The following is a 26305-nucleotide window of genomic DNA, read 5'->3' on the forward strand; positions in this document are numbered from 1 at the left end:
GACCTTCGAATCAACCCACATTGCAGAAGGGACCTCCTACCAATTTCCATGTTCCTCGGTAAGCATAAGAAGGGACACTAGCCTCCTTTTTAGGTCGAGCAGACCTGCATTCAATGCGTAAGCATTGATTGCTGTCTGCTTCAGACCTATTGTCAGCCGTATTTGGGAATGAAGACACGACTCAGACGCGCGCTTTTGCAGTCTCAGTTTTGACCGCGGGAGCGCGCTTCTGAGCCGCGCTTGCGCAGACTAACTCGCTTCTCTCGCATGCATTAACGGCGCACACACACCACACAGACACAGCCAGCCCCCACCCCTCTGCACGCACGCACACACACACACACACAGGCGCGCTCACACATACACACGCTGCCGCCCCCACCCCCCTGCACACACACAGACACGCCCGCATACACACGCCGCTGCCTCCCTCTACCCTCCCCCCCCACACACACACACACCGCCCGCCCCCCTTACAACTAAGCCTTACTCACTGCATCGCTGCCACTCCGTCCTGACTTCTGCAGCCACAGCGGGGCATCAACACCGTGGGCGCGGGCTTCGCGGAAATCGGAAGTCCCGGACCCACGACAGGCGTGACGCTCCCGAACTTCCGTTTTCAGGATGCGCACGCTCGCAGCTTGTTTTTGTTGCAGTCATGTCTCGTGGTCTTAGGGCTGTGTGGGAGTGCCGAGGGGATCGGGACACGCGCATTCACCACGTCCAGTTACGCGCTGTGCCCATCTCCTTTCTCCCTTCTTGCTACTGCCAGCATGCACACGGTACGTGACAATGGCGAGGCGAACAGCACCTCACTCTTTCACTATTACACACGCCGCTGTACAAGTGCACGCTAACAACTCCCGGACCCAACAACATACGGTCCCTAACAACAGTGAGGTGGGCAGCGCTTAACGCTTTCACTATCACATTGCCAGCAGCCCCACTCACCGGGCTGCTGTGCATAGACTCCGTTCCTCTACTCCCTTGCGCCCACGCTCTCTATTTACCATGCACTCAAGTATTGCCAGAAACACCGTGTTTGTTTGAAAACTCTCTGCTTCTCACCGTCGTACACAATCGCAAGGTGTACTGCACGCTCACTACCTTACCCTCTAACGCGGACTTGCCCACTCACTTTCTCTGCTCTACTTCTCACAAATTGCTTTCCAAACCAGCACGCCGCTCTCCACACGCTCGTAGTATGCCAAGCTCTGCAGTGAACTCTCACTGTGTGCCTTGCACTGTCTTAGCCTCTCACATTCGCCGCCGTGCACATTTATAATACAGTACTTGTTTGTTTTATTTTCATTTCGCTGCCGATTTTTTTTGGGCGGCCGCCAATGCTTGTTTGACTCCTTTTCCCGAGGGAAGGAGCAATAAATCAGCGACTACGGTGGTTTGGGGCATTTCCGCTCCAATCTTTGCGTTGATTTTTAATTTTGTCACACCTTGTGTGCAGTACATTCAACTAACGTGTGTGGAAACTAAATACCTAGTTGTACATGTTCTTCCTTAAAACAAATTACTTTTTTTACAGACTAAACGAAGGTACATAAAATGCTGTTTAAAGTGTCTAAATATTGAAGTATATCCTGTGCGCAGCGCACTGTTCCAGTATGTAAAGATATTTCTGTGTTTAGACTGTTTTAACGGATTTGATTTTCTTTTCTTAACGGTTCTGCCTATTTTAGCGAAGTCGACCTATGCTTCTTTTTAAGAAATTGTTAAGAAGTAGCCACAGCAGAAAGGCAGTTTGTCTTGCAACAAAACAATATAAAACAAAGTCTAGACACATGTCGGCTGGTTGCATTAAAAAATAATTTGGTTATTAAGTCCTAAGCATTGCGAGCAGTTCAATAAATCTATTCAATTTTGCGCATTTCAAAATGTAAATTGCATCTTTCCTTGCTCTCGGTTTTAGTTACTTTTATTTTTCGATTGTTCCCCTTCCCAAGAGTTTGCTTTACATGCTCATGTATAATCCGCACATGTCAGGGTAATCAATCGTATCCTAGTGTTTTCCACCTCCCATATGCTTGTGATGATGACAGTTATATCAAGAATGGCCATAATATGTCATTAATTGGGTACCATTGTGCCACTGCCACCATGCCAGGCATGCTCATTTTATTATAGGAATGCTATGCAATAAGCTTGTTGTGCCCTGTAGCACATTATGCCAGCAGTGGGCCCCATAATTCCACAGATGCAGAACATACATAAGTCAAGAAACACTACCTGTATTCCATGGACTAGATATTGCCAGTGATGGGTTCCATTATTCCAAGTAGGAGCATAGTTCCAGCATGACCACCTTTATCCCTGGGGTGCCCTCATCCAGCAGGACGTGTAAAGACTTTTTACAAATTAATACTGTTCTACCAGGGTTTGGCTCATTCTTCCCATAAGCATTCATAGTCTGCCTAGAGTTCTCACAATTAAACCATGGGTGCTCCAAAATAAGTTATAAAAACCTGCAGTCTGCCAAGAATTGTGACCATTATGCCAGGAGTACCCCATCATAATAGAAGTGCCTGCTCTTAGTAAATACTAACTTTGCCTCAGGGGTGGCACCAGGGATGCCATAGTTGGCTTCCGCATGCTTTGTCTGGAGGTAAAAGTAAATTTTATCTGACATCACACGAGGCGCAGATGCACTTACACATAGATACGCATGCGCGCTTCCACACGTAGATACACTCATTCATGAGCACACACAAAACACACACTCCCTCCCAGTGCAGCAGCCTCTTGGGATCCTGCCATTATAGACCCTATACTGATACAACCAAGCATGACAATGTACATCCAGCAGTATATGGCCAATTGGTTAAAGAAACCCGATTATGATTGGTCATTTGTTTCGGACACTGCATTGTCAATCAGGCTGCAATTGTGACAATGGTCACGGAAATACAACACATATTGCAATACAAATGCTTTAGGTGTCACATTTGCGAAAGTTATAACTATTGGCATTGTAAATGACAAAGCTATTAATTTCGCTATTTTCAAAACAAACACATAAATAAAAAATGTGTCATTTACAATACCAATCGCTCAAACTTTCCTAATGTGAGACCTATTGCATTGCAAATGCTTGTTTTACTTGTTTCCCGTCTGGGAGGAAACCAAGGACTGAGATTGGGAACACAGTGTGGGGATTGGTAGGAAGAAAATTGTATTGAGAACTGAGCAATAGAGGTAGGATGCTGGCGAACTGTGCGGTGCTACAGTTTCTAAGATGCAGAGTGCACTGAGGCTCAAGCCATTGAGATAGAAAGATATGAAACCCAGGGTACAAAAAGCCCCAGAAGGCAGAGCAGTGCCTTAGTTCAAGTGTTGGTCACCACCAAGATACTCTATGCTTCCGCAATGCAGGGGCATCTGAAGTGATATGTAGTGCCGAAGAAAAGCCTCTCACGGGGAGAAGCCCTGCATTAGGTTTCTATCAGACCTATCCAATGCCCCTTCCTGATTTGTTCACCTCTGAGCCTATTGTGCATGCAACACATCTGTCACTTCAGCACTATTGGAAAATGGCCCTCTTGCTCAGAAACGTGAGATGCTGGAGATCAGTTAACAGTTCTTGTAAGCATTGCAGTATATAGTTTAAATGAAGGTTGTAGTGCAGATGAGCCAGGTTGCCATCAAAACACCTTTGTAGGAAATGTAGTGCCATCCTATCTGACGTTAGTCTGCTTTTTGCTACTGTGCTCTATATTTTTGGAGGGAATCAATTCGCCTCTGTCCCTGTGCCGTATTAGGGACGCAGCAGGCATACTTTCAGTGTGCCTCCTTAAGGCAGTCCTCTTGAGTGGGGAAAAGGGGTCCTATGTCCCCCCAGAAATCCTCCTGCAGGCGGGTGCAGTCACTCACTGCACCCACCTTCAAGGGGATCTCTCTCTCCTCTCCAAGGTGCAGGGGTCACACCATCTGCCCTGTGAAACATGGAGTGACTTTAAAGCCGTCGCTCCGTATTTCTTTTGCATGTGCTGCCATGAGGGCAGTGTTAGTGGCGGCTGCCCTAGGGACAGCGCATTCTTTGTAATACAGAGCACTGTCCCTCTTTGCCGCCAGTTTACCTTGCGAAAGGTGCATCGTGGCGCAAACAGGGAAAGTGCTCCTTTCAGAAAGCCCAATTCAGAAATCAGGACGTCACAATAAGCACCAGAAGCAAACAGCAGCAACCACAAACACTAACATAGTGGAAATGAACTGATTCAGGTGTGCAATTTCATTCTGGAGTTCAGGCTATCAGCCATAACACATAAGTGCTAGTTCGCCATTTTTGATTGAGTTTATGCATTAACAGGCAATGAGCTGATGCCTTCTTAGATAGGGCAGTACAAGTAACATTTGCCTACTGCACCAACCCACAATTCAAAAGTGACTCCTAATGATTTCTGTGCCCCTGGGTCAGCGTATGATTGGCCAATAACCACCTCCATTCTGGTTTCTATCTGAGAGAAAACCAAGGACTGAAGTTTGGGGACACGGAACTGTAAGTTTGCACGTAGTTGCGATGGCACAGGGGCAGGCTGATGCTAAGATGCAACTTGTGGGGATAGACAGGAAGAAAATGCACTGAAGCCTGAGCAATAGAGGTAGGACGCTGGTGAACAGTGTGGTGCTACAGTTTCTAAGATGCAGAGTGCATTGAGGTTCAAGCCATTGAGCTAGAATGCGATGAAACCCACGGTACATAAAGGTCAGAAGGCAGAGCAGAACCTGAGTGCTGGTCTCCGCAAAGATACACAATGCTTTCCCAATGCAGGGGCATTTAAAGTGATATGTGGTGTCGAACAAAGGCATCTCATTGGGAGTACTGCTTGCATTAGGTTTCAATGAAGGTAATCAATGCCCCATCCTGCTTGGTTTACCTCTGAGCCTTTTCTGCATGCAGAAAAAGCAAAGGTGATGATGGACGGAGCGTTGACAATACAAACACTCACCCCCAGTCAACTGATCTGGGTTTAATCCATAACCGTTCTTTGGCTCACTCCGCCACCCCAGTTCAGACATGGCCATATGCAAATCAGTCTGACCCTGTGCCTCATGGGAACAGTCCAGCCCGAACTGCCAAGCCATGTCTTCCATGGACCGGAATCAAGCTTCCCAGGACCGGTTTCTGGCATTACAGCCGTCTTCAGCCGGGCTTGCTTGACTCCAGTGGCAAAGTGAGCAAGGGACTCACGTCTGGCAGTTCAGGCTCGACTGTTCCCATGAGGCACAGTGTCAGACTGATTTACATATGGCCATGTCTGAGCTGGGGTGGCGGAGTGAGCTAAAGAACGGTGATGGATTAAACCCAGATCAGTTGACTGGGGGTGAGTGTTTGTATTGTCAACGCTCCGTCCATCATCCCCTTTGGTTTTCCTTTTATGCATGCAGCACATCGGTTGCTTCCACACTATTGAACAATGACCCTCTTGCTGAGAAACATATCATATTGGAGATCAGTTCACAGTTCTTGCAAGCATGGCAATTTAACTGAAGAGCTTTTATGCATATGGGCCAGGATGCCATCAAAACGTCTTTGTGGCAAACATATTACCTCAGTGCCCTCCAGCTGATGCTGTTCTGCTTATTGTTACTTTGCTTTATTTATTTATGAATTTATTAGTTATTAGCATGTGTAGGAAATAGGGTTTTTGACTGAGTGGAGTGAAGAACCTTCTCAAGCAATACCCACAATGCATGTCAAGATGAACCACAAATGTCACTAAATGTCCTTGTCCTTAACCTTCTGGTAGCTTGCCACAAAAGCGGTCAGGCTTAACTTACAAGTAATGTATAACCTATTTATGCCTGACTCAAACATTAATAAACACAACACAAGAAAAATTGCATACCAATTTAGAAAACTTGAGAAAATTGTATTAAATAATTTGACAGCAGAACAACAAAAATCAAATCAGTAGAACCAGAGTTATGTATTTTTTACGTTTTTAGTGATTAATAGTTCCTAAAAGGTCTAAGCCAAAACTGCTGGTATCTGGTCATGCAATACTGGGACAAAGTCACAAGTTAAGGCTGACAGCGATGGAGTGCGGTTTGGTTACACAGAGTGGATTGAACCCGATCCCAACTTACCTTTGGAATTAGCAGGATTTTGAAGAAAATGGTGCGGACTAGGTAAAGTTTAGTAGGGCAAGGCAGCTGGCGTTGTCCGGGAAAGAGGCATTGTCATCAAGTAGCCGCTAGATGAAGTTGCAGTGAAGATTTCTACGGTCGGACGTAGTCACTTTTTTGGAAGTTGAAAATCTCCAACTAGACAAAACTGCAGACTGTAGCTAGCGAGGGTACCCCTTCCGAGAGGAGCCACTGAAAAGAATTTGCTGCTGCAGAGAAAAACATAGCGGGAGTGAACGCAAAGTCAGATTGACCGGCAATGCACTTTGGGCAAATGGGCAAGCAGGTAGGTTGAGGTCTCCTCTCGTTTCTCATGCCAATTTTTACTGGAAAATGTTCTTAGTCCCAAGTTTCAGTTTTTGGCTGTTTGGGTACATTTAGAACCATTTCCAAGGGTCCAGGACCTGTGGGGCACTACTTGGAGGGCAGGACTCACTTCCGACAGGGTCCAGGTGCAGGTTCAAATTTGTTGGAGCTTGTGTCTCTGTAGCTCAGAGCAGGAGGCCATCCAACTAGCCGTTGAAGTCACTGTGGTAGTCTTGGGGTCAAGCAGCAAAGCAGACCTCTAGCAGCAGGGCAGTCCTCTGGTAGCAGCAGGGCAATCCTCTACAGTACAAAGCAGGCCAGAAGCAGCAGGGCAATCCTCTGAGGTACAAGCAAGTTCTTGTGGGGGTCCTCCGCAGGTTCAGGAGTAAACTGAAGAGTTGGTCTGATGATCTAATATTTAAATCTGGTGCCAGCCTTTGAAGTGGGAGTAAGTTCTAGACTTTCCCCAACATCTGGTTCTGGCAATTTCCTTCCTTCCCTGCCCAGGCTTCAAAAGGTCTAGGGTAGCAAAAAGCTGGTGTCAAGTTCCTTGTGCATGTGCTGGAGGCAGCCCTTGGAAATGTAAGTGGGACACGGAACAGCTCCTCCCCTCCCATCCTGCCAGGATGGCCCACTCTGCCAACACCTAGTCCCCCTTTGTATCACTGTCTGCTCATCCAAGACAATCACTGTTCTCCCAAGAGAATGATGATGTCAAACATTGAGTAAGAGTAATATATCACAAATAACATCAAACTACAATAACCTGTTATGTGATGAAAAAATATAATGACACCCACACCAGATGGTAATCAGAGGTGTTGAGGAAAACACATTCATGTAAACAACAAACATGACAATGTTAGTACCTGATTGGGCATGGACTGTGTGAGTTGCTCAATGTAATGTGAACCCTGAATCCACAGTGGCTGCTCTTCCTGAGGCCGTGTAGCTACAAAATAGAGATTTTGTATTATTAAACCATCTCATTGTACCATATTTTAACTCCTTTGTGTGACTTCCATTAGTCCCTCTAAAGTGGTGTCCCTGAGTGTTTAACCCATCTACATATTGTTTTCAAACTGTATTTACATCCTTTCCGTATATATAATTGCTGGTGATACCCAAGTGTTGTAGAGTTTAGAGGGGGACAAACATAAATGGCTTCTATGTGCAAACGTGTCTAAACGACACTAATATCTAAATACACCACTACCGACTTACAGCAAAGCATACCAAGACCAAGTAAGTGGCACCCAGATTGGTTGACACTGGACGGAAAACAACATTTTGCAATGTGTAAACCCTGTATAGGTTTATTTTCCCTAAATTTAACAAAGACCATCAAAGATGCAGTCTATTGCTTAGATTTCCTGTGCAAGTGCCATGACTGTAGCCCTGCGTTTAGGGACTTTATTTTTTGGGCAAACCACCGACTCCATAAACTCTCTCAAGTTCCCAACTTTAGTGCACTGATTGGCAAAGGCTTTTTCCAGCAAATGTTGATGAAAAGTATCTCTTGTATTGGGTTTTCAATCACAGGGTACCACGTGTGTTGACCATAATCTATTCAAGAATTGACTATGACAACAATCAATGTGTTTTGACCCACCAACCGAAATAGTTAATGTCATGTATGTGCTGGTTCATCTGCTCATAAGCTTGAACAGAAGAGAACATTCCTCTCCCTTTTTAACAGCATGACTCTGCGTATGAAAAGGCAAGCTAAGTTTAAAGACCTCTGTAATACACTAAAAGTTCCCAGGTACCTGCCTACTTGTTTACAAATGCATGCACTACCAGAACTTTCACAACCTTAAATCAAGAAGGTGAAACCTGTGGTGTTCTCTTAGGTCAGCAAGAGAGGTAGAAAGGGCCTTCCCTGTGGAGACAACAATATTATGGAACTGGCAGAGTTGTGTAGTTTTTCTCTCATACCGTATGGATAACTTTCAGGGGAACTAGAGATCTGATTCACAAGGAAAGTAGTACATTTACCCTAGTGGGGGGCCTAGTCACAAACTGCATGTTGTAGCTTGTTTTGTGGTACTAAAATAGTACAACACTTTTTATTTATAAACTTTTAATAACCTTTACTGAGTTTAAAAATTAATGTATCATTAATTTCTATTAAAACCTAATTGAATTACTTTTAATTAATTCAATACTTTAGATTTAATAATGCATTTACTAATGCATAGTAAAAAAATAATTTGTTTACTTCAGAAAAAAAAGGGTTTACTAAACCTGGAAAAAGTTATTACATTTATTTTTATGTTAAATAATATTGTAAATAATTGTATATGTTTATTTTAAATGTAGAACAAATATGAGATGGTACTGCACTATTAACTTAATTCTGAATTTAATAAATAATTCATTTAAATACCTTAAATTAAATTAAACTTATTTTTCCAAAGTTTAAATTAAAAAATAAGTTCCCACCTAAAGAGTTTTATATTATACATTAATAATTAATAAAAGTGATGTGCAGAATGAATTAAAAGTAATTTAATTATATTTTATCAAACATTAATGTTACATTCATTTTTAAATAAAAACATATTGTTGAAATATTGTATAACAAAATAATAAATATGTTTTATTTATATATTTCTTAACATTAAATTATATTTATTTATATTTTTAACAGTTTAAAATGATTTTAAAAAAAATTTATGGGATGTTACTTTAAGTCCTCGCCTCAGCTATTTTCTAGGGGCGGCTGTTGCAGTATCAGTATCAGTGGTGGCCATATGTGGTGCTGGACTTACTTGTGATTCTTTTGGCAGTAGTAACATTACACAGTTTACCTCGACCCCCTGTTTCAGGGGGTGGAGAATTTACGTCTACATGTTTGAGCAATTTTAGAGTCAGATTTTGTGAATAGCCCAAAGTAGCAACTTACCTTTTGAATGGCTATGTATGAGTTTTATGCATACTGTAAAAGGAGATTGCTTAAAATCTGAACTTTCACAATGTTTTTCATGAAGAAGTCCCCAGATTCATCATCTGTTTGTGAGAATAAATGATTGTGAACAGTGCCTAATCTGAGCTTCTGGTTGCATGTGGGTCAGCTGGCCCTCATTTTTGGAGACCAGCTCTTATTTTTCCTCGGCAAGCTTTGATTCACAGAAAAAGAAAAAAACGTTACATGGGAACAGAAGGAGAAAGATGGAAAAACTGTGGCAAATGAAGAAGGCAGGGATAAAAATGACCTGCTGGTGCGAGATATAGAGCCTAGGAGTGTTTGGTGATGGATTAAAGAGGCACGAGGTAGAATCAAAACTATACAGTTTTGGTATTCAGCAACTTGTATTAATCGAATAAAGTAATTTTGATGATGATGACCTTTCTGTTGTGGTTCTCCATTGTTAAGAGGCATTTTTGATTGAACCAGCAACATGGTTACGGTAGGCATAAGGTAAACAGCAGGTTACAGCAAATACAGTGGCCAGTAATGGTGATCCATGCAAGATTATGCTTTCAGAATCACAATTATGCACAGCCCCATTGGGACACAGTAGAATCAAAACTTCAATTGAGTAGTTAAAACTTGCTTGTTACTTAGTAGAAGTGCAGTCGAATATTGGCTCACTTTCATATAGTAACTACTACACTGAACTTACTGAAATCAGTCTTGCAATCTGTTAATGAAGCTTTATGTGTCCTGTGACTCTACCTCATGTGAATCTATCTCTGGAGAACATGTGTTATAGATAAGTACGATTTTATGTCCCTTTTACAATGATATTATAATAATTTGTGTTCTCTTTTATTTCAGTTATTCCCAAGTGATTGCTGACTGGCCAATGGCTGTACTGGGGTTATGCTCTTTGTTGGTCCTAGTGTGTACCTTGGCAGGCTTTCTGGTCGGGCACCTTCCAGATTTTTCTGAGCCTCTACTGGTGAGTCTCTGAAGCGCAAATATGTACAAAGAGTTGGCCTTATAAAATATGCAGTAATATAAAGATGGATGCTAAACATGTTTATGCACCTTCAGCATTTGCAAGAGGTAGGCAATATTTCATCACGGGTAACTTCTCTGATTTCATATCCGTTGCTGCCAAAACTTGCTGTTTCCTTCTTGGTATCTGTAAAACCACTAACAACTTGCTAAATTCACTGGTATCATTTACGGATGATTATTGCGACACCTGCTTCGTTTACTTTAGAGTCCTCACATTTCTCTATTGCCCTCACAATAGACCCTACAGTTCTACACATGCGTACTTGTTTCATCTTCCAGGTACGCCTACCACCATGCTTTGCAGTTCGCCTCTGTTCTTCATCAGGTTCTGTGTAATTCCTTCTTCTGGTCTACAAAGCCAGATGTGTTCTTGTCATATATTTAGAATGTTAGCCTGCCTCCTTCCTCATGCTCACCAGCACCTCAAGTTAATTTCACTCTGTCTGCTCCTCCCATACTACAGTCTTTCATTTACTTAATCTCCCCAGTCCTTAATTTGTAAAACAAAAATAAGTGCCAGGGCCCTCGTCAGGAGACCACTGCAGCTTGCTCCATCCATTGCCCCTTCCAGCGCTGCCAATGACAATTCAGAGTATTCCAGGCCCCAAAGCTAAAAGAATGGCTAGGGAGGTGGCTAATAGTCATTTTAATATATATAATATTAATAACAAACTGTTGTTCTGCTCACCGCTAAATTAGACAGACAGCACCTCCACGTGGCAGCTGTCATAATTGCCGGTGTTAACAATTAAGTACTGGTGCCGAGCACCGGTAGCTACCGGCTCAAATGAAGCACTGATCTTACCTTATAGTACGTGTCTGGCCAGAACAATTTTAATAATATACTCTACTTGAAATTTCCATTTCCTGGACATGTGACCAACAAGTTGATAGAAAGGCAAGATGATTTAGAGGTCCTTGCCTCTATTTTTCCTCTCTATAGTTATTAAATCTCTGGGAAATGCTGACAATGAATGAAGATGAGCCAAACTACAGTAGAGAATTAATTGAAGTGTCTATCATCAGATATCCATCATACAGGTACATTAATGGAACTACATTCCACGTTCATTTTCCTCTTATTTCTAAAAATTTTGGTTCATGCGGTTGAGCCACAATGTGGAGACCAGGGCCCTTGTCTACTCTGGTGTCGATGAGCCTGTTATAGGAGTTGAAAGCATGGCAGCAAGCAGGGAATGTAACAGGAGGGATCCGGGTGCACGAGTAGAGCAGAATCACCCTGGATAGTATCGATTATGCTAAAACGGCTTAAGGAACATGATTTGTAAGTAGGGCAAAATTGCTAGGTGCATGCCTGCTTTAGGCCATAGCAGAATGGACACCATATTGCAAGAACGGAGTGATGCACGGTGCGCAGTCTGATAAGGCGGAAGGGACTTTGGAAAACAGCATTGCTTGCTTTATAGATCTATTCTAGAGATGAAAAATATTCAAGATGAAGCAGTTACAATTGATATATTGAAATTATAATTCAGAAAAGGATTGCTAAATTATTTTGCTACATTGAAATGCCTAATGAGCATAAAGCCTCGTGAAGGTCTTTGTAGAAGGATTTTAAAAAACTAAATAAATAGACATTATCAATAAAAAGTGTCGACCTCCTACTGTGTCAACAATTAACTGAATTAACTGACATCAATTTAGAATCATAAATAGATATGTTTACATCAAGGTTTATAGCCTGAATTCAGTAATACAATATTTTGCATCCCTACTTTTGTGAGCATTTTGAATGAAGAAGCCATGATGTAACTGGCGTCCTTTCCCAGCCTTGCACTTGCCAAGATACATGAAATAGTTTTTAGCAAATGGGGATGCCAGACACCATCCGAGGTTGACTTTTCAAAGGATAAGGAAGCAATATTAACTTGTCACAAAAGTGAGACAGCCATGTAAAGGAGGAAATTTGGGATGCTCATAGAAAAAATCTCTTATTGAACTCTTGAAAAACAGTGCAGTTATTTGTCACAAAAGTAAGATGTGAATAGGGGTAACGTTTTCTAGAATATTTTTCATTGCACACTAATATTTGAACTAAATAGATTTGCTGTTATGTGATGTGGATTTTGGCATCTAAGTTCTTCTCCTAAGGTCCAGTATAATCCCCATTATTTCCTACCCCTGAGTTAACATTAGGTGTAGTCCTGGTAAATTAAGGGAAGGAAAAATAACTTGTATTACAAGTTTATTGGGGAATTACATGAGGGGATAAGAGTTTCCAAGTCAATTTTTGCATATTTTTTTACCCAGTGTTTCACGGGGAGATTTAGAATTTTATGAGCAGCAAAAATCTCTGTGCGGAACGCAACAACAAGGTTTTAATCTGATGGGCCAGTGCATCGAAATTAATGGCCTGTTTCTAATTGGGGGTTATGTTCGGAATTATTGTATTGGATTAAACATTGTTAATCTAGTACAGTACTGTAATATTTTTTTTATTTCTTGTGAGCCGCCGCTGTCTCCTAGTTGGGCTGCACACTGTAGAACAAATGTAAAAGTGCACTATTGATACAAATGGGAAAAGTTTGTTAGACCCAAACCAAATAACGGATTGTCCTATGGATTGTTTTGCCACACATACTAGAGTGTCAAGCAAACATTTTGTTTTCATTAAATACCATTGTCAGGCATTTCTTACATTGCCTTAGGCGTTTTCTAGTTAAGAGTGAATAGTAGGTGGTTCGGCAGTTCAGTAGTGATGTACCTGTAGATGTGGAAATAGTATACCAGTCCTAGCATAGGAGTAAATGCAATTATTCTTGGTTTTATACACATAACTCTACTTTTGTAAGTCAGGCTTGACAGAAAATCTGCCCGCCAGAGCTTTTTTCACTGCTCTTCTACAAATATGCATACAGTTGGCTTGAAAGAAGTAAACATCTCTCACCACAAGTTAGCGCATGGTTGGTTTATAGATCCTCTTCCAAGAGAGGGCTTCCATTGAACTGCAGGAACTGCATTGTTTTCAGCATTTGAAAAGGACAATTTTTTTTTATGCTGAAGCCATCTTGGAAAGAAGGTCTCCCGCTATTAACAGCAACATGTTGTGCTTGGAAATTCATTAAGCTATCTCTCAAATTTCCCTTTAAAATTATTTTGAGTTCAACCTTCTCAATTCTTAAAATGTATATGATGTTCCTCATCATTTTGTGCACCAATGAAAGAAAGACCATTAATAATGATGTTTTATAAAATCTCACAACAATGCTAAATGATGGTTTTTATGGAGAACATTTGACAACTATATAGTAATTCTCCTAGCTTTTTGTTGGAATATATTTACTCCCATTTTATTAAAATATCCCAGTGGATTATAGCATACCCCTTCCTTTTCTGTGCTTCATGGTTGTTCTTTTTTATTTTGTGGGAAGGACTCAGGAGCGAGCCTGACTCTTTGATTGTTTTGTAGCTTAGGATAGCCTGATCCCTAGATAGCGCAACAGTTTCATGCGATCACCAACAATAGTCACAATCTCACAAGACTTTGGGTGGTCATCTTACAGTAGGCTTATATTCTCCACAGTCTCATCCATTTTAGAAATCCAGTCATTGTCATCTAAGGAAAAGTCACAAAACAACTGCAATCATCGTGGTTCACAGTTTTTATTTCTTTTTACCTGTCAGCAGCTTTAAACAGATAAATAACTATTCCCTACTCTGAATACAGGCAACTACCAGTGTCTGATAATACCTACAACTAGTAGGGCGTATTTACCAGGTTCTTCCAGAATATACAGGAGAAGCACTCAGAACCGTGATAATGCGTATCACTGTCATAAGCCACATTGGCCCATTTATTTAGTTCATAGAAAGGAAGCAAAGATAATTTGGCCCACAAAAGTACCTGTGCAAATATATGTGTTTCATAGTGCTGTGTGAAGGTGCCTTTTTGTTTTTTCTAAGCGGACTACATATAGTTCAGTATGAATAACGACTATTATGTGTATTTCACCTAAATGTTGTCCTCACCCAAATGTCTGTAGTTCACAATGTTTTTGGCCACAAAGTTTGGATTTTGATTGCTCGTTTGGGGAAAAAAAGAATTCCATGGACCATCAATGATTAAAACCTTGCAGAAAATATATTGCAGGTACAATACAAGTATCGCATTTCTACTTTACGACAAACATGTATAACAGAATAAGCCAGATAAATACAAGATGCACATCAAACGATGTTACTGCACAAGTGCAGTTAATGGAATAACACTTCAAACTCCCGGTAAAGGAATTGTAAGCAAGAGAGCGTGGATTAATAAAAAGTGCTCACACCTAGTGTTGAAGCCTCTCTCTTTCTACCATCTGCCATGCCCAAAAGCACAGGCAGGCTTTTCCCATTGTTTCATTCCACTTTCAACGAAAGGAGATACTCAGATATGTTGTATCTGTTCATAATTCTCTGGTATCTTGACATTGAGGGGGCAGTGGTGTGTATTACAACTGGAGATGCCTATGGGGCCGTTAGTAACTGCCTACATTACTGAAACGTGGTACAACATAGGACGGATTGCAGCACTGCACATTTGTGCAAGTCGGTTGAAGGACCAGTGTCTGACTCAAGAAAAAACATCTGGTAACAGCCTGTGGTAGAGCTACTTTGTGAAAGACTGCTCAAGGACTTGTTTTTATCTCATTTAGATTGGAAATAGGGTACTGGCATGTAGTATTGCACTTTTGTGAAAAAATCTTCGAGCACTGAGTCTGACTCAAGAAAAAGGTTTAATACCGGCGTATGTTACTGTGGTACATGTAGTGCTTAATTTGAGCCTGTTGTTTCTGGTGCTCAGCACCAGCCTTTCATTGTCAACACTGGCACTTATGACAATCTGCCACATGGCTGTGCTGTTTGTATAATTTAGAGATGAGCACTAAAACAGTTGTTTATTAACTCTAATGACTAATACCTGCTGCTCAAGTAATTCTCATAGCTTTGGGGGCAACAAATAGTCTGCATTGTCTCACTTGTAGTAGTGTGGAAGTTAGAAGTTGTGTTGGTACTGTCATTGGCAGTGCAGGCAGGGGTGGTAGGTGGTGGAAGCTATAGTGGCCTCCTGACGGAAGACGAGGCACCACTTAAAAAAAAAATTAAGTACTGGGTACATGCATGTTTTGCACTTGTCAGAAATCCTCCCCCAACTCCGAGAAGAATTGCATCAACCTAATTAGATAATGCATGAGCTGAAAGAAGATAAGGGTTGTGCTCCATACATAAACCATAAAACAATTCAGTTACAGTTACTATGGCACAGAGCCGGGTTTGTGGGATTTAAGGTCTTTGCAGAATCTGACATGTCTCAAAACTGTTCTTTGAGTTATTAAAGGATTGCATGGCATGGTTTATGAAGCATGAGTTGATTATAAGATTTCCAGTTTATCTTTTATTGAAGTGTTTTGCTTGTGTCAAGATGAACTCTCTTTTATGTGATTGAAGAATAGATGTTTCTTAATGACGTGCTGATGCAAGCAAACACATTGGGAGCTCTTTTTTTCCAAACACATTTTATTGTTTTCAAGCGCAATCAGGTTCTTGATACAATAGTATACCAATAGGCATTCAATCTGCCACAAAACCCAAACAACTGAAATCGTGTACCCCCTCCCGCACAGCAGGGGCCAGGATTACCAGCCAGTATCTCAGCATTCAATGTGGATACTGCAAGGCTGGAAGCATTGTTATCACAATTACAGCATCCCCTCACGGGTTCCCTGGTTGACATGCAGCAGTCCTCTTAATGAGAAGCAACAGAACCCCTGATACCTTCCACCTCCCCCATCCCAGTTGTGCCATGGCTGGGCCTGTTACGCGCTATCAAGGGGGTGTTTTAATACTTTCCCCGTCGCAAAGCCAAGAGAGGTTAATCAAAGCCCCATGTGATGTTGTCGCCCTGAACAGGAGGTCTTTCGTGTGCCCTCCTAATAGTGCATTTGACTTGCCCGCAGGGTTGCGATCCATCCCACAGGTCTAAAGCGTTGCCCAGGAGATCAGGGGGTGTGTGGTGGCTCCTCGGGTGTGACCCCGTCTGGCATCTCTCAGGCAGACAGCTACCTCGTAATTCTACCAAAGAAGGACCTCCCTCTTCCAACCGTTGACACTGGGCCCCCTTGGAGTCTTCTAGCTCCCGGCGATCTCCCTTTTGGCCAGGAGAAGTGGCAGGTCCTGAAACTCACTAGTCACTTTAGTCATGGCAGTGTGCAGTAGCCAATGAAGAAGACAGTGCAGTTGACCTCTCTATCTATCACCTCGGTCAAAGTATCCTTCACCATCTTCCAGTAGCCGCTGGGCAGCTCCGAAACATATTTAGGAAATCGGCTCCCGGTTCTTCACATCGGGGCCATTTAGCCTCCACTATCAGAAAATGACAGTTTATCCATCCCGGTGTGAGGTATTCCCTATGAAGTACATAGAAGTTGATCTGTTTGAGTTGGGTGTTTCGAGACACCTTGGGGATGCGGGACAACAAACCTTCCCATACTTTCCCATCTATGGGAGTCCCCAGGTCTTCTTCCTAGCATGATCATAGTCGTCCAGCGGTGTTACCCCTCACCTCAGAGCCGCCGATATAGACAAGTGACCGACTTGTATGTGCACGAGGAAAGCACTATATATTGACACCCTTCCGCCAGTGGAGGTTCCACAGCCCCGACCCCAAGTGCTTCTGAATTGCCGCCATGAGCTTCCTATGTAATAGGAAGAGTTCTTATGGTAGGTCGTATCCCTCTCTAATGTCTTCAAATGGCAATAACGTTCCATCCTTATATAAAACCCCCATTGTAGTTGAGCTAGCTGCCTCCTAGTCACATGCCGGCTACCTCCATGCGGGAGTTCGAGAAGAAATTTCATCTAAACTCAGTGCTATCCGTTGTTCCCAAGGTTGGCAAATACAGCACCAAGAGGGAAGACGACAAAGATCTGGCACACAGGGTCCAAATTCTCTGTTCGTCTGACTGTTCCAGCAGCTAACCACATGAGCCATTGTAGTTGTGCTGCAAGAAATAACACTCAAAGTCTGGGAAGGACAGGCCACCCTCCACCGTGTGTCTCTGCATTGTGGATAGTGCGACTCTATGCCTGCCTAACCCCCAGATAAATCCAACTATAAATGAGGGGAGGTCCCGAAATACACCCGCAGGGATCCATACCGGGAGGACTACAAAAAATAAAGCAGTTGTGGTAATTCCATCATTTTCAATAGGGCGACTCTACTGATCAAGGACAGGGGAAGTGAAGTCCAGAATTCCAAACTTCCCTTCACTCCCCTGATAGCATTCCCAATATTGCTCTCAAGGAGGTCAGTGGTTTTGTGATAAAATTTTACCCCAGATAGATTAGGCATCTTGAATCCCACACTATGTCACTCTATTACATCAGAAACAAGCATGATTTTTTCCAGTTGAACAGTAAGCCTGAGACCCTCCCGAAATGCGTAAGGAGCTCCTTTGCTCCTATGAAGTCCTCCCTCACAGTATGGAAGAAATGCAAAAGATTGTCAGCATATGATGCGATATGGTGCTGTTCGCCCTGAACCTCCAGGCCTCTGTAGTGGATTCCAGAACTGGCCTGACAGGCCAGAGCTTCCACGGCCAGAGCAAACAGCAGGAGTGAAAGAGGGCACCATTGTCTAGTACCCCTTCCCAGCCCATAGCTGTCCAAGAGTCTGTATAAAGCAGGCTAGTCCAGGCCACGAGCCCTGAACCAAGACCAAACCTCTTCATTACCTTGAAAAGATAGGGTAATTCCAGACTCTCGAAGGGCTTCTCAATGTCTACTGCAAATATTGCAGCTTCCCTCTTGTCGTACAAGTCAGCCCCAGCACCTATAAGAGCCTCCAGACATGAAAGGCTGTGTTATGTCGGGGCATAAATCCTGCTTGGTCTCAATGGACAAGTGGCACCATGTGTGGGAGGAGAAGCATAACCAGGATTTTCTCAGGATCTTATAATCCAAATTGAGCATTGACAGCTAGCGGTCTGTAATAACACAGCCTTTCATGTCTGGAGGCTCTTATAGGTGCTGGGGCTGACTGGGGCTGACTTGTCCTATGAAAAGCTGGTTTTCTGGGTTTTAAAAGGGGCATGACCAGGGACTCTTGCGTGGTTGCATGGAGCCTACCCACTCTTTTTGCCGAGTTGTAAAGTTTCACCAACCGGGGGCCTATCTCTTCTATGTACAGTGAGTAGAATTCTACTGGCAGTCCATCCGTACCTTGGATCTTGTTCCTGGTCATATATTTAATGGGTGCCCTGACCTTGGGTTGCTCAATATCCGCCCCCAATGAGTCTGCCACTGCATCCGACACAGTCGGCAAGACTACCGTCTGCAAAAAGGTATCAATGTCTGCATATGTGCAGGCCACCCTGTTCTGATATAAATCAGCATAGTAATCATAGAATGCCTGGTTAATATCTTGTTGCCAATAGAGAGAGGGAGAGTGTTCCTCCCTGAGCTACAAAATTACAGAGCCTCTTTTTGCGAGATTGGCCAACCATGCCCGGAGCGCCCCAGTACGATCTCTCTCTATGTGTGCTTAGATCATATCATTCCTGTAATCAAAGCATCTGAGTCTTTAGACCTGTTTGACCACTTTTTTTGGTATTTAATAGCATTTCCTGTGTCTCCTGATGTTCAGGTCTTTTGCTGCTCAATGTCTAGCAATGGTTGTTCTGTGGCCAAAGTCTCCCGCAGTATTGTCCCCTAGATACCTACTACTTCCGAGATGCATCTGCCCCTGATCATCGCCTTGAATTTGTCTCACACTACTTGTGGGCTTGATGCTGTGCCCTCATTCTCCACTAAAAAACTGTCCAGCAGCTGTTCATTTCATGGCCTAAAAAATGGGATCCTCAAGGGATTCTAGTTTCAGTCTCCAAGTGTGGATACAAGGGCGGGTTCTCGACCACCGAAGCCAAAAACAGAGATTGTGATCCGAGATCGTCCTGGCTAGATATTCACTGATTACTCACTGATTACGATGAGCCTGTGCATATCAGGTGTACAGAGGATTTGTCTTAGCGTACATGTAAGTCATGCAAGTGTGAAAAGATGGATTGATTCCTTTCCTGTGGGTGAAGTGTCCACCGTGAATCAATGAGTCCCGACTGAGTCTGCTATTCACTCACGGCCTTAGCTGACTTGACTACTGTAGAGTCCCTCAAGGAGGTTGAGATCTATCCAGTCCAATTTCTACCACACAGTTATAGGCTCCTCCCAATATTACCAATCCCACTAGGTGTGGTGCCAGTGCCCTTGAGAGAGTCAGTAGAAATTAAACCTGATCTATGTTTATCCCATATGGGTAACCAATAGTGGCATCACGGCCTAGCCTGCCAGAAACCACTACATAGCACACCTCTGGTCCACCAGGTAACAAGTATGCTGAAATGGTACTTCAGGTTTAACCCACACCGATACCTCTCTAGCACAGGCAGAGTAAGCCATGTTGTATGCTTGCCTGTGCCATCTGCGCTGTGAAGCAACTCCCTCTTTGGCCCTTAAATATCTTTCCTGTAATAGGGCATCTGAGCAAGATAGGCATGCACTTTGTGTCATTTAGACATGGAGTTCATCCCTCTGACATTCCACAACAGTAATTTATATTCTACAGGGGGTGGCATGTGCAGGTTTGTATTAGCAATCTCCACTTCAGAAGGGCCCTTGGAACTCTACTCTCACTTTGCCTCCTCTGTGCATTTGTGTCAATCTTGGCCCGCCAGGCCCACCAAAACCCCAACTGAACAGTGAACAATCTGTATAACTCCCAAGAACAGGAAAACGTGCTGACTCCATACATGAATGACACCAACTAGCATTTGTTTGCAGGAGTACCTTTGGAACTACACCAAGGGGTGAACTAGAGTGGCCAAAGGCTAAACAAAAACCCCCACCTCAGCTTCCCCCCCCCGCCACTTTAGACATAAAATTACAACCAGCAACCCCTCTAGATTTGAGAAAGTAACTAATAAGGGGGGGGCAGGAGGCTCACAAACATTTCAAACAGCTGTCTCAAGTGTAGTCAGCTGACAATGTTATGCAAAGCTCCTCTTCAAATGATCTTGTCCACCATGCAAGGAGTTATCTTGGGCAGCTCAGTGTCTACAGAGCTAATGTCCTTGGAACACTCAGAATTCTGGTCTCCCTGCTCCTTGAGCAAGGAGCGCGGGCTCGCACCAGTGTTGCTGATTGCTGTGACAGCACTCAGCTCTTTATGATGTTCACGTCTAGCCTCCGCTATCGATGGGGCTCTTTTTTAGTGCACCTTGCTTTTAATTGACAATGTGTGGCCGGCAGTGAGCCCTCTCCTGACCCAAACTCTAGCCTTAATTCAATCCAGTTCCATATGTCCTGCAGGTTTTGGAAAAACTGGACACCAGATGGCGTGACCACCTGCAGTCGGGCCGTAAATAGCATGGCATAGGGAATGTTCAGTTGGCGGAGTCGCCTCTTGACCTCAATAAAGGTGAAACATTGCTTCTGGACTTCCCTGGTGAAATCTGGGAATAACATGATTTTATTGTTGTTGATCTGGAGACCCCCGATCCCTATAGTGGAGGAGCCTAGCCACTATTGGGCGTAGGTGTGGCCTTGGTCTAGGAGGGCGGGCCGACACTCTGTGTGCCCTCTACAGGGCATACAATGAGGAAAGACCCTCAAGTGCGGCTTCTTTACGTAGCCAATCTTCCAGATAGGTCAACATGTTGGTGCCCTGCGCGTGTTCGGGAACCCCCAATGATCCGTATGTTGTTCCTGAGCGATCTGTTTTTATGTCCTCTGCACTTTGTTCCAGGGTCTTAACCCTATTTTCCATAAGAGACAGTGTGTTTTGCAATGAGGTGATCTCTGGGGGTATATCTGTCAGTGTCCACTCGGTGGAGGCGACCCTCTCAGCTTGCCAGCGGTGGTTATCCTTTAAGAAGGTGAGGTCAGTGTCTATAGTATCTATCTTTTCCCCAAGCACCTCACGAGATATGGTGATAGCCTGCATGATATCACTCAACGTTGGTTTATACTGGGGTCCCCCCCAAGGGGACCGTCCAAGCTCTTCCTCTTCATCCGTTTGAGCTGACTGCAATAGCTGGTCAGTTCTCCCCAGCCTGCATTTCCTGGATCATTTTCCCATGTCTGCCAGAAGCCTGCGCCTTCTTAGGATGCCGAACCTCATTTCCTCGCCCAGTTCACCAGGGCAACCAGCGCTCCCCTGAAGAAGGGCGGGTTCCCAAATTGCGTGCACAGGGCCCTCGGCTCCTTCCAACACAGTTCTGCTCTTTGTAAATGCTTCTCACCCCTAGATCGCAGCACTAAAGGACGTTGTGCAATTTCTGCCTCCGGAGGTTGTGGCAGCCCTTTTCCCCAAAACAATCTTGCTGTCCCTCTAGAACGTCCCGCCGCTCAGGAGTAGCAATTAGCCACCAGAGCCAGGGCCCCTTTAGTTACTGTCTGCCAATGTGTGATGCAGACCGACACTCCTCTCATCATGGGGGTAAGTGCTCACAGGCCCACTGACTCCCCTCCTGCGACCTCCACACGCCGAGCCATTTTTCCTTTCCATCTGCAACCAGGACGGGCAGTCACCGGGGGACGCACAGTCTCAGAAGCAGTCAGATGGGGGCCCCAAGAATAGTCTGTGGTCCTCCTAGGTCTCCTCCTTGCTCCTCCTCTCCTCACAGGATTCAGCCCACTGGTTCCCTGCTCACCTTCAATCTCGGGACCAGGGGTTCAACTGACAATCCCCTCCGGGGGGAACCATGCAGCTTCTCCTCAGAAGCACCACAGGACAAACAAGCTGAGGCCTCGATCGTTTGGTTCCCAACAGCCTCCACATAGAGTGTGCCTCCAGGTGTCCGACAGCCCTCCCGCGGTGACCCCTCTTTGGGCTAGTCAGCCCCTGCCAGTGCCCAGCCATACTCACAGGAGTCCCAAATGACCTCTGGTGTCGCACCAACCAGGTCAACAGCAATGGTAACTCTGCCGAACAGGAGAGTCCGGGTGGAGGTTGATCCGCGCTACAGGCAGTTTTCAGGCCCCACTCTTTTTCGCCCACATCCCAGATCGCCAGTTTCAAGTTCAGCAGCGTGCGCTTGGGATTCTCACCTGGTTCACCACCGGTTCCAGGGCTGTCGGGTAACCCATGCTTGGAGCTACTCTCCTCTCAGTTGGCCCACATTTTACGTTGTTCAGCACAAAGCTCGCCTTCCCATCGTCCAGAGCAGGTCCCCATGCCTCTCCTCCAGAGCAGATCAGTATTCTGTCCACCAGCTTTCCACCAATGCAGCCCCAGATGCCAGGGAGAGGCGGGGGGTCTCCTCTGCAGCTCCCACTACTCTCCTGACCTGGGAGCATTATCTGCTGACCCCCATCATCTACCGCAGAGGTCCCACCTCTGGGGGTCTATCGTTCCTCCTGCAGCGGCTGTCCTCAGGACAGCCCTGCATTGGGTTCTGGCGAACTCAGCGGGGGTCTTGAGTGGTCATCAGTGCTTTGCCTCTCAGCCCAGCATTCGCAGCCAGAGCGCCACACCCGGCAGTGCGGCCGGCCAGTCCTACAGCACTCCAACCACACAGGAGCACCACTTCTCCTGGTCCGACGACCCAGGTCCAGCAGCATTTTTGGAGGACTCTTTGCCTGTCTGCTTTCAGCCCAGGAGCTGCTAGTCACCTCGCTTCAGGGCCTGTTCCGTATCTGTGTCGCTCAGAGGGCCACCATTTTATGTGCCCCAGCACAAAGTGTGTCTTTCTTCACTGGCCTCATGCCACCACTGCCTGCAACAGGGGTAATAAGTGCCCCCCAGCCACTCTGTTTACTTCCTGGGGGCACTGGGTGTCAGAATGGTAGTAGATGGGGTAATCGGCGGGCGAGTCACGTCTTACTCCATTAGCATCTAGCCACGGCCCCAACACCATGTGAGCTTGTCTCTATTTGTAATCATTAGCCAGACTAACATTTTTAATTACATTTTTAATTCTGAATTTGGTTTAGAGGCCTTTGTAATAAATTACAGAACAATTATTTAGTATATGTCAGTGGCAGCCCGTGTAGTTAAGAGCGGGGGGGGCAATGGGGCTGGGTGAGGGGGGATTTCGACGGACGATGGCGAGGGATTATTCAAATAAATATTTAACTTTTCCTCGTCATCGTCCGTCGAAATACCCCCCAACCTGGAGCCACCACCCCATGGCTCTTACCTGCACTGGCCTTGGCTGGCATATGTATAGAGGTAAAGGAAAGATATGAATAGTAAATGACAAGTAAATAACAGTTTGGTAAAGAAATGTGATCAGGGCAAGGACATTTGTGGAATTTCAAGAGAGTATGCTGATCTACACCCCTGTTGTGCACTGCGCTCAGTCATAATCTGAGTGCCAGATATAGGTCTGATGTGTAACTGGGCAGGTCCATTAATCATTCTCGTTGCAAAAGGCATGTTCCTAAATGGTAAAGAAATACAAGCGTCGCCGCTTGTCCTAATGCGCACTGTTGCGTTACCTGCTGGAGTGCTAAATTTATAATTCTTAACCAATTGTACGTATCATTTCAACATTCAATAGAAATTATTTAATCCATGAATACGTTAGTGCATAAACATTTTACTTAATTCTTTTTTTGAAAAAAACATGTGGTTCAACCAATTGTACTTTTCATTGGATTATGGTCACACTTTCATAAATCATACATTAACATTTTATACATTTCTTAGTGATGCCCTATGCAGTTCGGGCCCCATGGCCCTTCCTCGGGGGCGGTATCTGTGGAAATCAAAAAGATAAACGCTCTATTTGACAATGTTCTAGGAATGTACTGGGTAAACAGACAAAATATATTTAGTTGTTAAGAACAAATGCAGATAGTGGTAAAGCTACAGTTCTAGTAGTGCAGAACAGATTTAAATAGTGTTGAAAATCATTAGAAAAGAACCAAAAGGAAATACCGGGTTGGAGTGTTTAATTCGACAATGAAGAAGGAATAGGTCTATAGAGAAGTTTGCGCTAAGGATGAAGTGAAAGACCTGTATACCACACCGTGAAGTGCACACGGCACCATAGAGAATCACTGACCTTCAAAATACATAAGTATTATGTTGCGTGGGAGGCGCACCTCTAAGAACGATTTGTTCTATGAAAATATAAGGGGATCAAGTGTGAGTAAAGCATAGGTTCGATTGTTCAAGGAGTGAAAATAAAAATAACGGAAAACATACCCAGGGTTAGCTGTGAGAGTCAGCAGTGTGCTGAAAAAAGTCGTGGCTGTTCGGAACGGGAAGGTCCTCGAACTACAACAGTAATATGAGCGAAATTAGTAAGCAGCTCGGAACCCAAAGGGTTCTGTATACGAGATGATTTAAGGGGACGCTCACCTTGATTAGACTGTAAGACTTCGTGATGCTACGCGGAGTGCTGGCGGAATAGCTGCCGTTTTGGTGATAGTCGCGTGGAAGTAGGACTGCCGTATAAAAAACTAATAACTAAAGGAAGGACTACAATAGCTCTTTGTTGACTAAATACGGTGTCGGCCATGATGGAAAGGTGTAGGTGAGTGAGGACAAGATAGAAACAGACCGAAACAGGTAACGCAACAGTGCGCATTAGGACAAGCGGCGACGCTTGTATTTCTTTGCTAACTGAACAGCACAATATGGACATTGTGCTTACCTAAGCAGCACGCTTTGAATAACATTCAAAATTTAGTTTCTAAGGTTAAAAATTAAGGTGTGCCCAGCTCCAGTTCTACAATGTTCCTAAATGGTCTCAATAAGTATGTCTTATTAATACTAATGAGACAAATACCGTTGTGTAACCCTCTACAAGTGGCTGCAAATAGAGGGAGTGAGGTGTGGTGTCCCTTGCAGGCTTCCATCACTGCATCCAGCTCACACCATTTTCTTAAAGGCAGCCCATGGACCAATGCTTGTGTTCCTCAAGCTACACATTTTAAAGGCAGTATAAACACCAGAAGGAAAAAAAATGTCTGTTTTTCAAGATTGTTCAATAAAATGCTCCCCCATGAAAATGACAATTGGCTCTGCCTGAGGGGAGCATGATTTTACTAGGCTGCTGCCCAGAACAAGAAGCATGTATTGTTCAATGTAAATAATTGAATAATCTTCTCATTTTCTCTCTATTTGGATATATATAAAATTATGTGTATGCATGTACATATGTTTATATGTGTAACTTTATAGCACAAACCTAGCTACAAAGCAACAGACCATAACTCCAAGAAGGGGGAATGCAATGCGGCAAGAAAAGGCGAGCGGGAAGGATGATTTACAATGTGAGAGATAGGGAGGGATGTGATGAGGAGGGTCTGTGGTTTGAGCAGCATTGAAGATTCAAGCGGTGGCGGATGCTACGCAAGGTGGGGGTGGTAATGTTATAGCATGGCATTCAAGGTGAAACCTTGATGGATGCTTCTGACCACCAAGATGGCACACTGTGATGAGGTGTTGCTTAAAGAGTAGGATATTGAGCTCTTTGCTGAAGACCGTAAGTGAAGGTATCGGATAAAATGTGACTCTTAAACACTCTTTAAGTGTACCAGGCTATTTATTTCTGCTCTATCTTAGTTGCCAAGAACATGGCTTTCAGGATGCAGCAGGTATTGAAGGCGATGTTGGTTGGTAGTGGGGGGGAGTTACCAGAGATCTTTGATGAGGCAGGCCTCTACAAGAAGCATGCTAGCTTGAGCTCCCATTCAGAAAGGCCCTTAAGACCTTGCTTTTCACTCTGTAGCTACTGTTTATAACAGGATCAGATCTCTTCTGCTTTTTCCCTATCCTCTATCCTCCTTCATCCTCTTAACCCAGATGTCTCTGGACAATAGTCAGCACTTCATAAGTATAACATCAAATCAAGCTGTCAGGGTAATCTTGTTAACTCAGCT

At 44.1% G+C, this 26305-nt stretch overlaps 1 protein-coding gene across 2 annotated transcripts in view; it reads left to right on the forward strand.

Moving 5' to 3' along the window:
* The window catches only part of DISP2 (dispatched RND transporter family member 2), a 204821-nt gene that overhangs the window by 102527 nt on the left and 75989 nt on the right, over positions 1-26305 (forward strand). For both annotated transcript variants that reach the window (XM_086937397.1, XM_086937398.1), the window contains one exon: positions 10229-10352. In XM_086937397.1, coding sequence (XP_086793523.1) covers positions 10229-10352 — 124 coding nt within the window. The remainder of the gene's footprint in view (positions 1-10228; positions 10353-26305) is intronic.

Source organism: Lissotriton vulgaris, chromosome 9 (genome assembly GCF_964263255.1).
Source record: "Lissotriton vulgaris chromosome 9, aLisVul1.2, whole genome shotgun sequence".
NCBI lineage: Eukaryota > Metazoa > Chordata > Amphibia > Caudata > Salamandridae > Lissotriton > Lissotriton vulgaris.